This window comes from Oryzias latipes, chromosome 24, assembly GCF_002234675.1.
Source record: "Oryzias latipes chromosome 24, ASM223467v1".
Classification (NCBI taxonomy): domain Eukaryota; kingdom Metazoa; phylum Chordata; class Actinopteri; order Beloniformes; family Adrianichthyidae; genus Oryzias; species Oryzias latipes.
The window spans coordinates 11,753,849-11,768,704 of NC_019882.2; the positions used below are offsets into that span (position 1 = coordinate 11,753,849).

Below are 14,856 nucleotides of genomic sequence, written 5' to 3' on the forward strand. Positions count from 1 at the left end.
CATTAATCAGTGATAATCAGAGACATTGATCTTTACTGTTTATGGATTCATCAATTCAACCTATTTACTATAGAAAGAATGAAACATGTAATGATATTTTCTCCCATGAGTCGACTCTCTCACATCTCTCACACTAAACATGCTTTGTCAGCAGTTTGACCTTTTTCCAACCTAAATGATTCAATGAGTTCACATGTCAGAGTCTCTTCAGGGTTTGAGCTTTTTTTTGGATCAGTTTAGAATGTTGACATTTATGTAGTTACAGAATTATTAAAGTTAAAATACTCACTGCTCAAAATAAAAAGGAACACAGTGATTCCATTATTACAGGCATAAACACCACCATCTTCAGCATTGATGTTTCTAATGAGCAGAGAGCAGTTTCTGCTCAAACTCAGCTTGGAAGCTCTAGCTGAACTCTGGTCAACATTTCCTTCAAAGATAATTTGTTTTATGTCCCCAACATCTAAGTATCTCTGGTATGACCAGGTAGTCTTGCAGCATTGGTTAGAGCAGTGGTTCCCAAACTTTTTCTGCAGGGGCCCCCTTTCTGAAGATTAGAATATTTTCGAGCCCCCCCACACTGACACAAACATACAAATCCTTTGTTTCTAAACTCCACCGCACCTTATAACATGTGGTTAATGAGAAATCTTTCTCTGAACGGTAGAATTCTGTTATCTAAAGCTGAAGGAATCTCTAGATCTGTCTATGTGTCTCTGTCTTTAGAAATGCCAAAACACATCTGTAACCTTTTAAACAAAACATTATTTGATTTTATTTAGAGGAAAAAATGTCATTACTTAAGGAAAAATATTTTGTGTAACACCAGAAAACATGGGGGCATGGTTGTATTAACCTTTGAAACTTTAAACAACTCTTTTAAAATAAAGTGGTTTAGTAATTTATTGAAAGGGAAAGACAATATCTGGAATGCATTTCCCAAATATATATTTGACACAATGGGAGGCATTAAATTCTTGCTAAAATGTAATTGTAAAATTGAAAAATTACCCACAAAACTTTCAAACTTCACAAAAACAAGCCCTGCTGGCCTGAAAACTCCTTTATAAACATAATTTTTCTCCAACAACTTGTTTTATTTGGAATAACAGTAATGTACAATACAAGAATAAATCACCTTTTTTTTCTATATGGTATGATAATGACAACTTTTCAATTCTCATGGACATCTTCTGACGTATGGAGAATTTCTTTTAAAATTCGGTATTCCTGTTCCACCCAGAGAATATGCAATAGTGTTAGATTCCGTTCCAACCAGTCTACTTCAACTGTTTAAAGGGATTTATAACACAAGTCAATTAAGAACCCAGACAATTGTTTTGGACAATGTGGATATTTGTGTTAATTCATTTTCCAATAAACAAATAAGAAAACTTTTACATACCACAACCTTACCTGCTGGGAGGTTTTATTGGGAATCCAAATTTGTGGACATAAAATGGACTTATGCTATTAGTGTCCTATTAGTAATAAATACTGTCTAAATAACAAAATAAAAGAGGTGTCCTTCAAAATATTGCATTGTGTATATCCTACCAAAACTTTGAGTAGATTTGTTGTGGACATGGACCTGTTTTGTTCATTCTGTGGAACTCAGGACGAAACTATTTATCATCTGTTTGTGGACTGCAGACATGCAAATAAGTTTTGGATTGAAGTGGGAAACTATATTGGAAATATAACTAAACAAACTGTTACATTTTTAAATAAAAACATTATTTTGGGTTACCTTAATGTCAAAGTAAACAAAGATTGTATCTTCATTACACAATTGTTTTTATTATTGGCAAAATTCCATATCCATAAAGCCAAATGGTCAAACTCCAAACCTATATTCCAGCAGTTTTTAAGTGAAATCAAAGAGTAATGTACCATTACCAAACACCTGCAAAACCAAAAAGCAATTCGAACTAATTTAATTTTTGAAAGATTTAAAATTTATTAAACCCCAAAGATTTTTGAAGTAATAATTCTTTTTGTCTTATGTTGTATATGTATGTGTATATATTTATATACTTTTTGTTTTATTTCTTATATTTTTCTGCAATATGTACACATTTCAATTCCCCCTGTGACATTCACATTGTTATTGTATTATGTTGTTTGTCAATAAAGTATGAAAAAAAAACTCCACCGCGCCCCCCAGTTTGGGAACCACTGGGTTACAGGATTCACCAACATGACAGTTTAAAAGGACGTCCTCTGCAACTCTTTTGAATTTCTGGTCAATATTACATCCGAAAGCTGCAAGACAAACTTAAAGAAAAAGAGAAATGCAATTAGCGATCACAAACAAAATCATTGAACAACACTTCAGTTTTAAAAATGCAAAGAAGAAACACACAGTGTGCAATTCAAAATGCACACTTTTATGGCAGGTGTAATTGTTAGAATAACATTTGGCAAATTTTCTATTAAAAACTATGAAAAAAAAACAATCTACAACAAATTCATATATATACCCTTTTTTTACCCATATTTCAAAGTAAAATCAAATATACCTTTCAACTGATGCAACAGACACACTATAAGTGGTAAACAAGGGTATTAAAGTTAAATTAAGAAATATTTGGAGACAAAATAAATTCAAACAAATAAAATCTTTACCTCCAACCTGAAGCATGAAAAAAGTCATCAATATCAGTAGCAGAGCCATACTTTCTTCGTTGGTTTCCTGCTGTGAACGTTCATTTCCTCCTTGATGATGGTTAAGTAGAAGATAAAATCTTGGCTCCACCCACTCAATAATTGTTGTGTCAAGACATTTGTTAGAGATGTCAATCAGACAGAAAGGAGGAATCACAGATAAAAGGAACACAAAAGCAGGTTGTTGGAATCAAATAAAAGAATATACATACAATTTTGTTACAGTTATAGATAAATAAAAGATCAGCAGTTAAAGAAATGCTGTCTTAGTCATTTGCTGTACTCAGTACATGCTCCTTAAGCTGGTTTGCAGTGTACTTTGTCGACGTTAATTTTGTTCAGAAGCTGTCTGTTTTTCTTTTTTTGTAACAAGCTTGATGTTTTATCACACAACCGACTATTGACCTGTTCAGAGTGAACGCCGCCTTCATCCAACAGTAAATGAGTTTGTTCCAGCAACCCTATGACTCTGAGAGGGATTCAGTGGGTTTTGCCGATGGATGGATGGACGTACGGATGGATGGATGGATGGATGGATGGATGGATGGATGGATGGATGGACGGACAGGTGGATGAATGGACCAACAACTGCAGCTTCCTCTGGGGTCTGTTCATACACCTTCTGAAACTCTTCATCTGTTTTCCTAAGGGCCAGCCTCTGCAAAACCCCACCAACAATTTTACAAGTTGCAGCCAAGTCTACATCTTTCTGCTGCCATGCATCAGATGCGGTTACCGTCCCTTCAGGTATTGGACAGGTCACTTCCACACACAGGACAAATTCAAAGCTGATGCTTTTGAGAATGATCATTGCATCACACCCTGAAGGGTCGGGAGAATCTTACAGTTTCTTTTCCTCAAGAAATTGCATAACAGCAGGGAGGACTATTGTTGAAGTGTTATGGGCAGTTCATATGCAGTTCCTTCTGTGGATGCTGACCATGGAAAAACCACTTCTGCATTTCAATAAAACCACAATTTGTTTGAAAAAGTAGAGCAAATTGTGTTCCAAATTATTAAGCATAAACATCTTAGAATGCACTGAGAGATATTAAAGAACTGAAAATTGTAATTTGTTGAATTTGCTGCATTTTGAGGTCATATTTAGTTTTAATTGTTTTTTTTATCCTTTTTAAACGAATTGTCGTGGTTTTAAGTGTTTTACTGGGCTTGCTGTGATTTGCGTGGTTTTTACTTGATTAAATTGCAATTGAACCCTTAAATCCTTTCCGGTGTTTGCTGTGTGGTGCTCTTCACCTGGTCCTGAACCTTTTGCAGTATTCATCTAGTAGGCCCCCCCATTTGGCAAGGGTGGGGTCCGACATTTCTGCTTCAATTTCTTTGCAGGATGTCATAATAGCCTCCAAGAGCTGCTGCCTAGATATGTACTGCCCCCATCCCTCATTGATATTTTTGCTTGAGGATGCTCCAAAGGCACTCCATAGGGTTAAGGTCAGGGGAGGATGGGGCCACAACATCAGTTTATCTCCTTTTATGCCCATAGTAGCCAATCATGCAGAGGTATTCCTTGCAGCAGGAGATGGTGCATGTCATCCATGAAAATAATTTTCATGGAAAGCCACGTTTTTCATTTGTACCTCGGAAGTAGTGGTCAGAAACTCCACATCCTTTTCAGAGGTCAATTTCACACCTTCGGGGATCCCAAAGGGGCTGACTAGCTCTCTCCCCATGATTCTGGCTTAAAACATGACTCTGCCACTTCCTGCTGACATTGCAGCCTTTTTGGGATATGGTGGCAAATCCACCAACCACCCAATACTCCATCCATCTGGACCCTCCAGTCATCAATGAATAAGGCTGTCTTCATGTATGTCTGGCCCCACCTTGATGTTCGTGGGACTCCAGAGACACCAGCAGCTTCAAATATATGCTTGTTGCTTTGTAAGCAAATTTTAGCAGCTGTTCTCTAAATCCAATGCATTTGTCTGGCAGAAATCTTCCTCATTTTCTCTTTATCTGCATAAACCTGTGTGTGCTCTAATCAGCCATATCTCTGAAGAGTACAATGCCCATGCCACGTCATGACACCAACGTCAGGATGCTCTTTGTGGACTTCAGCAGCGCATTCAGCACTGTGATCCCCCATAACTGGGCCACAAACTCTCCAATCTTGGATTCTCATCCATGCTCTGTTCATGGATTATGAACTCCCTGGCCAACAGACCTCAGAATGTCAGGATGGGAAGCCTGTTATCTGACACCATAGTCCTGAGCACAGGCACGCCACAGGGCTGTGTGCTCAGTTCAATTCAATTTTATTTGTATAGCCCAAAATCACAACAGTCGTCTCGATGGGCTTCGAAGTAAAACATGAACTCAAAAGTATCACGAATACAAAGAGTTCAATAGAAAAATACTAAAATGAACTAACAAACTGACTAAGCTATACTGGCATCCCTGCCCTTAGACCCCTCTTCGCGGTAAGGAAAAACTCCCAAAAAAAACGGATTCCGGAAAAAACGAAGGAACCTCACGGGTGCCCACATGAAGGAGGGATCCTCCCCCAGGACGGACAGGTGATTTACCAGAACTCTTAGAGAAGAATTAACTTATCTAAATCTACAACTACATATATAAAATCCAGCAGATGAGCTTCATCCAGCTGTTGTTGTGGGGACAGTCAGGGGCGCGAGTCGGGCCGGAGACAGGAACCACATCCAGGTGTAGGAGCAGGAGCAGAGGCGAGGTACTCGGTCAGGTACAGAGCAGAGACAGGATCCACAGCCAGGTGTAGGAGCGGGAGCAAAGGCGAGGTAGACGGTCAGGAACTGGAGCATGGATGAGCCAACTGGAGTCTGGAAGCACTCCCACTCCCCAGGAGGGGAGAGGAAAAGAGGGACAATACATGAATCGCACTGCACCAAACAGAGGCATGGAGAACTAAATGACAAATGATGAGCAAAAATAGAGAAGAGAGGAAGGGTAGAAGTAGAAGAGAAAAGAGGACAGAACCCCAGTGCACCATAGTTACCCCAGCTTCAACTTCTAGCAGCCTTTTAAAAGAAATAGTTATTAAGTTTAATTTAAACAAATTAACATTAAGTTAAATAATCTCTGAATACTAACTAGTCTGACAATAAGCCTGTCCAAAGAGGAATGTTTTCAGTCTAGCTTTGAATGTAGAAACTGAGTCGGCCTCTCTTACATGAGCTGGGAGTTTATTCCATAAGGCAGGGGCTTGGTGGCTAAACGCTCTACCTCCAACCGTACTTTTACTAATTCTAGGAACCACAAGCAGTCCTGCATTTTGCGAGTGAAGTGTTCTTATTGGATGGTAAGGGACTATGAGGTCCTTAATATAGGACGGGGCCATTCCATGTAAGGCCTTATAGGTTAACAGGAGGATCTTGAACTTGATTCTAGAATCAACTGGGAGCCAATGGAGCAAAACTAACACAGGAGTGATGTGATCTCTTCTGCTAGTTCCAGCTAACAATCTAGCTGCTGCGTTCTGAACAACCTGGAGACTTCTTAAGGAACTCTTAGGACACGCTGCTAACAAGGAGTTACAGTAATCCAGCCTCGACGTAACAAATGCATGGTCAGTTTTTCAGCATCACTCTTAGAAAGTATATTTCTGATCTTAGCATTATTCCGCAGGTGAAAAAAGGCAGTTCTGCACGCCTGAGATATGTGAGCCTTAAATGATAAATCCTGGTCAAATAAAACCCCAAGGTTTCTAACTGTGGAATTGGGGGCTATACCAAGGTTATAATAGTTTCGGATTTTTTATTAGTTTTAGTTTTTATTTAGTTTTGAATTTTCGTTTTTAAATTTATTTAGTTTTAATTAGTTTTTTGAGGCTGCTTTATTAGTTTTTATTAGTTTTTATTTTTTGAAATTGCTTCGTTTTAGTTTAGTTTTTATTAGTTTTAGTGTTTTAGTTTTTTCTTTTTTTTTTTTTGTAAATTAGGATATTTGTCAGGTGCATGATTCAAAATCACCAGAATAAGTATTGTATGATAAAAACGCAAAGATACATTTTGAAACACTTATTATTCAGAGGACACAAGGACAACCATCCTTAAATTAAAATACAACAGCCGATAACAGCATTACGTTATCTGCTCTCGCTTCTTTCTCGGGGGAGGGCGGGCGACAGGCTAGCTTGTCTAGGTACTGTTGATTTGCGTTGTTGTGTGCGCTTTTTAAATGTACTTTTAGATACGTAGGGTTTTTCCCTTTGAGGAGCGTTCCACAAATTTTGTCTCCTGCTTCGACTACAAGGCACCTACTTTAGTTTTCCACGCTGTTATATTCAAAAAAGTCCCAAGTAGGACTCTCCCGCTTTAGCCCAACTTTTAATGCAGCCATCACGCCATCACAAGTTTGTGTGTATCATATATATATATATATATATATATATATATATATATATATATATATATATATATATCTCCACACAGAAATAATATATATATATAAAATGAGTAAAGTATTAAATATTTCTTCAGTGGACCGCCTTCTTCCAATAATTTTCTTAACCCGCTCTATCCTCCTCGCTATAACCTGCGTGCGGCGTTTTCATCTTTGTGCTGTGCTGGAGCGCCCCGACTATGATGACCATATTTTGCGCTTTCTCTGTAGAATACACTGAGGAGCGCAGGAGAAAACAACTCTCAGCTGCAGAGGATGTGAACAGGTGAACAGGTAGAGAGGCGGGGGAGGGGTTTGGCTTCAGACTCTGTCAGAGAGATGCAAACATGGGCGTCAGATTAAGACGCAGCTTTCACTACGGAAGTTGAAGCAGAGACTTTCTCTGGGATGATTTTATGAACTCAAACATGGAAACATGATTACCAAGTAGAACTCTTCAAAATAATAAACCTGATCTCTCCACATTCTCTATGTCTACCATGCATTGATGTAAACAGACATCGCTCCATGCAGCGATCAGACCATAACTTTAGCTCCGCCCACACGCGACCGCGGTATCATCCTTAAAGAACACAATTTCTAAGAAGAGGGGCGTTGCACACCCCCAACAGGTTCTAATGACAGAGCCCATTATCATCTCTGCCTGGTGCGTACACGCAGCTTCATAATTCACATACTTCACAGTACATAATACTCCAACAGGCACACGGCCTAGCGTAGTCCGTTATTATATATTCATGAGGGGAAAAACCCGCCGAACCGACCCTAAAACCGCCCAAATTATGCATACCTGCCCAAAGCCATTTTTACCCGCAAATTTAGAACCAAAACCGCCCAATCTGGCAACACTGATCATGTGACGTCACAGACTACGTGATGCCGTTGTGGGTACCGGATGTTCTCGGGTTGCCGGATGTTCTCGGGTCCTTCGGGGTCCTTCCAATGAGTTTTTTTTTTTCAAACTTTATTGAATGTAAAAAATCAATACAAAACAATGTTGAACAGTGAACAACAACGAAGGAACAAGCCAGGGGGTTTATACATTTTATGCATATATATTGAAACTAATACACAGATCTAATGTTTTGATGGCGTTCTTATTATCAGAGTTTCTTATTGTCTTAATGTATTGTTTGAACTCATTAATAAAGATTGAGAAATGAGGGGTATGATTCATTACTTTTGATTTATGAATGTGCCATTTGCATAAAAACAACAAAAGGTTAATGAGGTACAACTGTTCTTTTTTATGAGATGGACAGTGGGTGATGCCAAACATAATATTTTCTAAGTACAGGCGGAAGTCAGGGTCAATGTGGGCAGAAATGAAATGACAAACTTTAGACCAGAGAGTGGTGGAAAAGGGACATGACCAAAATAAATGTACAGCATTACTAGAGGAGACATTACGAGGACAGCACCGCCATCTTGGTGAGGTCAAGTTTTGAAGACCAAACCACTTTTTATAACATTTAATAAAGAGCTCTGTTTTTACTTTCAATCACTGCATTATATGAAAAAGAAGAATGGCTTGAAATTGCTTAGTTTTGTTCAGAAATACAAACTTCACGAGTACCCCTAACTTAACTAGTATTAGACTATTTAGATTTTTTCTATGTTCCTTTATTTTATTTTACTCATATTTTTATTTATTTGTGTGTTATGTTCATTGTTTCTTTTTTTCCCCTCTATTCTTTATTTTCTTTGTTAATATGTTATGTTTGGCAATGGTGACTGATCTTCGAGGCAATATTGATTACATTGTTATTGTTCGTTGTTAACGTTAATGTCATTGTTAATGTATGATACCGCAATTGTCAATAAATTTAAAAAAAAAAACTTAGCGACGTTAACTCATTGGTCGTGGCAACTTACAGCCAATCAAATAGTGTGACGTCATCATTGGTCGAAGGACCCCGAAGGACCCCGAGAACATACGGCAACCCGAGAACATCCGGTACCCACACCGTAAGGTTCAGATTAAAGCCCTGCGCGGGACTATTTTCTTTATCCCGCCCGCGCCCGCTGAATTTCTGACCAATCCCGCCCGCTCCCGCAAGGTATGCGTTACACTCCCGCCCACACCCGCAATATGTATGTCCACTACCGCCCGCACCCGCAAAACTCATAGAATTTAGTCCCGCACAGTAATAGAGATGCATTGATTTTGTATTGTGTTCCGTCCCGCAGGAAAATAACACGTATTTGTATTGATATTATTAAAGAGATTCATGTCCCTCCTCCAGCCTCATCTTTTCATGCATTCCTCTTTTGTGTAATTTGCAACTTAATTATACAATATATTTTCACAAATCCCATTCGGTTAAAAGTGTGCGTGTGTGCGTGCGCAGACAGATGGCCTGAATCGCACTCTTAGTAAGAGGCGGGGCGGGGCGTTGCACACCCCCAACAACAGGTTAGATGACAGAGGCCATTGTGCGTCTCTACCTGGTGCCTTCACGGAGCTTCAGTACATAAGAATCCAACAGCTGCACAGCCTAACGTAGTCCGCTATTATATATTCATGAGATATTCATGGCAGCACTGATCCCGCAGGGTTTTTTTCTGCCGCCCGCTCCCGCCCGCAGCACAATTCAAACCGCCCAATCCCGCGAGATTTGGGTTGGGTCCCGCGGGACCCGGCGGGACCCAATGCCAATGCAGCCCTCTAGTTCAGATACACAGTAAAACTAGCAGGGTGAAGTAAATAGACTTTATTTCAACCCAAAAGACTTATGTATTAACAAAGACGAAAACAAAGTATTTTTTGGGGTTAATATTAGTTAGTTTCAGTTAGTTTTATACACACAACAAACAGTTTTAGTTAGTTTTCGTTTTTTTAAAAAATCTCGTTTTTATTTTTATTTCAGTTAACGAAAATGTTTTTTCAGTTGTAGTTTTAGTTTTTTCGTTCGTTTTCGTTAACTATAATAACCTTGGATCACTGCCTTTTGTTCACTTTACGTTATACACCCGAGGAGAAGCCCTGTTTTATTTCCATGTTGTGTGTGTACCTGAATACAGGTGAAACCTGTTCAGTGTGTGACACATCTGTGGTTTTATTTGAAAAAAGGCATTTTCATACATTGTGTGAAATTGCAGGACATAGATGGGATCGGCGTGTGTTAATTCAAGTACATTACAGGACTTACAGATTCTAAGGCGCACTGTCATTGAATCGTTTGTTTTCAAACATCATATATAAGGTGCACTAAACTTTGAAGCGCATTAACCAAAACAAGAGTGAGGGAAAAGTCCATTAGTCAGACTTTATTAACTATGTTCACGATACATAACTTGTTAGTAACATGCTACATGTTAGCCACATTAGCGTATTCACAGTCCCTGGAACTCTTAACCTTGTTGCGAACTTATAAAAAACAGACTGAAATCCAAAACTATTTCAATCAAAAACATCTCAATAGGCCGAGTTACATTTTCATAGTTCTTGCATCCATTGATTTGATTTTGATTTGAAATGGTTTATTTCAAGCAATCAAATAGAAATAGAAATACACAAAAGCAATACAATCATCAGTTATACATTCATACAGTGATGAAGATTTGGGCTATTTTTGTAGTCTCAGTACAAAAAAAAACAACCTCTTAGAGTCACTTTTTTTTTCTTCTTTTCTTGTAACATGATCACAGATAAACACAAGAACACAGTTTTAACCCTTGTGCTATCCTAGGCACTTTAACATTGGGAGTTGGGTCATCTAGACCCACTAGACCAGGGGTGCTCATTAAGTCGATCGCGATCGACCGGTCGAGCTTGTTCATTCTCTTCCTGTCTCTCTCCGAGCTTCCGCTGCTCCAGCAGACTACTGCATAAAGGATGGCTGAAGCTACCACAGAGTCATAGTTTTGTAGTTCAAGTATGCATGGATCTTGTAATCTATTACAATTTAGAGACATTTCTGATGAAATTACAGTAACTAATAGTTAGGGACAGGAGACATGAAGAGCTGTGGCTCCAGTTTTCCCCCTCAGGAGCAGGAAGCCGTTTGGTTTGATGTGACGTGGCGTTGACGTGTTCTGGGGTGGCGTGACATAACATTGACTGCAGTGGTGAGAACTCTACCACTGCAGCAGAGAATCTCCTGCTGGGTGCAGGGTGGTCACTAAAGTGTCCAAATGTCCATCATGGAAATTTTCTTTAAGGCAAACAGTTCTTGCCAAAGTGGACATGTTTACAAAATAAAAGAGAGAAAAGATTAAATGAAGATTTCATAATGTTTAGGTTTTATTGTTACAATTTAACATTAATCTATCTTAATTATTTATTTATATAAAAAAAACCATTAAGCTATTTTTAAACAAATTCTGAAATAATTCATTGTATTTAGAAACTCACTTTGGAATGCTTTCATAAGAAATCTTAAACAACAATTGACAAGGAACAAAATGCAGCCAAAAAAATAAATAAAATAAAAATGGAAACTTGTATGATAAACTATTAAAACATGTCTCATTTTAAATGTGAAGCTTCTGAATCAGTGTCTTGTTTTAAACATCTTAACTGAAAACTGTACATCAATGTGCCGTCCTTATCTTCATCCTCATCCCCATCTTCTTCCTCATCTTCATCTGGACAGAAGTAACTGCTGAACGGATGCAGCTGTGGAGACATCACTGTCTGCTTCTTCTCACTTTATTTGAATGGAAGAATAGGTCACCTCACTTTCTTCCTCTTTTATCTGAAACACACACAAAAAAACATTGTCATTCTCCATATATAACCTTAATGCCTTCACTAAAATTGTATACATTACATTTATACATTTAAATGTTATTCCATAAATATTAACTAACATCCTCTCCAGCCTGTTCTGGATAAACAGCGGAGCTCCTTCTCTAGAAGGCTCAGACAGCTCTCCTCCAAAACTGCCAGATACTGGAAATCCTTCCTACCCAATACAATAACCCTGTACAATAACTACAATGCAACAGATAAACCTTTGCACATTTTTTCTTTTTTTTTCATTTTTACTTGAACTATCTTTAAATAGCTTATTTAATTTTACCACCTTATTGTTTACATTTATGTTACATTTTTTAATATTTTTTTTCAACATTATTATTCTTATTCTCTTATGTTTACAATGCTGTTATTTGCGACAGTAACGAACAAATTTCCCACGTGTGGGATAAATAAGGAAATTCTGATTCTGATTCTAATAAAAACATGAAACTTGTTTCCATTATGGGGTAACTGAGGCCGTTCCAGACTAGCTTGGAATAATTTCTAGTGCATCTACTATAGGCTCTATTTTAAACATAATTCCTCATCAGGAAGCTTCCAGTTTAGCCAGATGTCCAAAACCACCTTCAAATGGCCCCGCCCACTATTTGAAAGAGAAATACAAATAGTGAGTTCCTTCCAGACAACTGACATTTGCAGCCTATCATAAAGAGAGACCTTAATGCTGCATATAAAAGGTAATTTATTCTCCTTATAACCATGATTTTGATCATTCATAAACCACAGATTATGGCCATAGGTGAGAACAAGAACATAAACAGATCATTAAAACAAGAATGAATCAAAATCTCCATGATATACAGTTGAAAAGATACTGAAATAATCAACACTTTGTTTGGATTTGAGTCACAACAAAAATGTTTAAATCATTTCTTAAATCTGTTTTTAGAAATTTTTCATTGGAACACTAAACTCAGTCTTTTAAAAAAAGAAAGAATTTCTTATGTTTTTTTTTTTACATTTTTTTTACTTAACAATTGACGTCATGGCAGATCTTTCTTCATCAGCTCCCTTCAATTCCCCATAGTGTCTGAATAATCCTTTTTATTTTTACATCTACACTGCAGTTTTAAACTGTTAGCAGAGTTGTTTTCACGCTTTGGTCCTGGCGTGTGTACCCGGTATCCGACTCAAGAACGGGAGAAAATAAAGAGACTTTTCCACGTTAGTTGAACTCCATCTTTTCACACACCTTTTATTTCTAAACTGCTTCCTCTTACAGGTCACGTGATCAACAACAGAGCCACTCATTGGCAGACGTCACAACGCTTTACTCATCACTTATGACTGATTATTACAACTGAGAGTAAAACATATGAATATGTTAACATAAACTCATTTGGATCTTTCATTTTAAGAACCAGTAAATTTTAATAACAATAAAAATAAAAAAACAACAAAATTTAGTGTCTCAGAAAATGTGAACATCAAACCATTAAGGATTGTTTTGGCACAAATATCAGGTTTTCATAAATTCTGTTCATTGTTGATCACTCAGTTCTTAGCTGATTCTTCTTTTTGCATGAATTACTGCATCAATGCATTTTGGCGTGGAGGTCATCAGCCTGTGGTACTGTGGAGGATTCTAGAAAACCCAGATTATGTTGAGAGCTGCTCTCAGCTCATCTGCACTATAGGATCTGGTGTTTTTCTTCCTTCTCTTGAGAACTCAGTTTTTCAATCAGACCCTGACTGGGACAGTTACTAGAAAATTTACCCCAATAACACCATTTTCATTGAAGTAACTTTTGGTCCCTTTTTGGTGACGTACCAAGTCCTGCTGGAAAATCAAACCCACGTCTCCACACTTTGTCAACAGAGGTCAGCATACATGCTTTAATATTCCCTGGTGTTTGGGTTGACTGTAGACTTAAAAAACACAGACCAACACCAGTAGATGACATGGCTCCCAAACTGTCCCTGATAGCAGAAACTTAACACTGGACTCCAAGAAACATGGATTCTGTGTGTCTCTCAGAAACTCTTCACACTCAGGGGTAGTTTGACTCAAATAAAGTACATTTTGTAGCTCATGTCTGGCATTGGTCTGTGTTTGGTGGCTCTGACTCCAACTCTCTTTGTGACGGTATTTGGAGGCTGAGGAAATATTTGTGTATTTTTTTTTTAGAAAAAATTGATGAGAAACAGAGTCAAAAGGTTTCCAACATCATAAAATATATACAATATTCTAATTTTCCCAGATATCAAATCTGTATATAGATCAATCTGTATATAAAGATTATGTATAATATATGTTAACTTCACTTTAAAAAATTATATGTATTGGACTATTTACAATCTTCCATTTAGAATTTACCAGTTAAACAATAACTTTTTGTTCTAAGTACCCACTACTATGTTAGGAACTGACCCAAGATCTATAGTTTCATCAGATTATATGTGTTTAGGTTCATGTGAATCAACCCAGCAGTTCTAACAACATCAGGACCACAGCAGACAGAGTGACTTACTGTAATCTTTGAGGAAGCCTTTGGTTTGGAATGGTTAACAGCAGCATACGTCAGTTCACTCTCCTGCTCACTCTGCGGCTCAGTCTGAACACAAACACAGAGGATAAAACTTAATTTTAAAAAGAAGACATCAGTGAAATTCTGTAGCTTCACAAATGCATGATTAGTGAGGAATATGCAGATGATATTTTAATTCTCCAAATAACTTGAGTAAAAAATGTCAGTCTTTTATATTGAGAGTCAGATGCTAAGAATCTTTTTTTAAAATGAAGTTGATTCAGCAATGTCAGTCTGGCATAACAGGCATGGTTGCAAAATACATTAAATCATTAAGTATTTTATTTAAGGTATACTTTGAGAACCACACACATTTTTTAGAGAAATACATTTATTTATTTTTTTTATAGACATACATTTTTTCTGAAGATACTCACATATTGACCTGTTGGCTTTTGAAAGTCTGAAATGAAAAGAAGGTCGATTTTAGGAACCAGTTGACCTTAGAAAATGATTTCCTGTTTTTGATGCTATGTTGTCAACACTAGTTTGTTT

At 37.6% G+C, this 14,856-nt stretch overlaps 2 protein-coding genes across 6 annotated transcripts in view; both read right to left on the reverse strand.

The window, feature by feature from the left end:
- The window catches only part of LOC111947064, a 98,014-nt gene that overhangs the window by 968 nt on the left and 82,190 nt on the right, over positions 1–14,856 (reverse strand). The gene's annotated exons all lie outside the window — the stretch shown is intronic.
- The window catches only part of LOC105357175 (polymeric immunoglobulin receptor), a 43,506-nt gene continuing 38,618 nt past the window's right edge, over positions 9,969–14,856 (reverse strand). For all 5 annotated transcript variants that reach the window (XM_020714784.2, XM_023952920.1, XM_023952921.1 and 2 more), the window contains 3 exons: positions 14,739–14,764; positions 14,305–14,388; positions 9,969–11,768 (listed from right to left, as the gene is read on the reverse strand). In XM_020714784.2, coding sequence (XP_020570443.1) covers positions 11,718–11,768; positions 14,305–14,388; positions 14,739–14,764 — 161 coding nt within the window. In that variant the 3' untranslated portion in view covers positions 9,969–11,717. The remainder of the gene's footprint in view (positions 11,769–14,304; positions 14,389–14,738; positions 14,765–14,856) is intronic.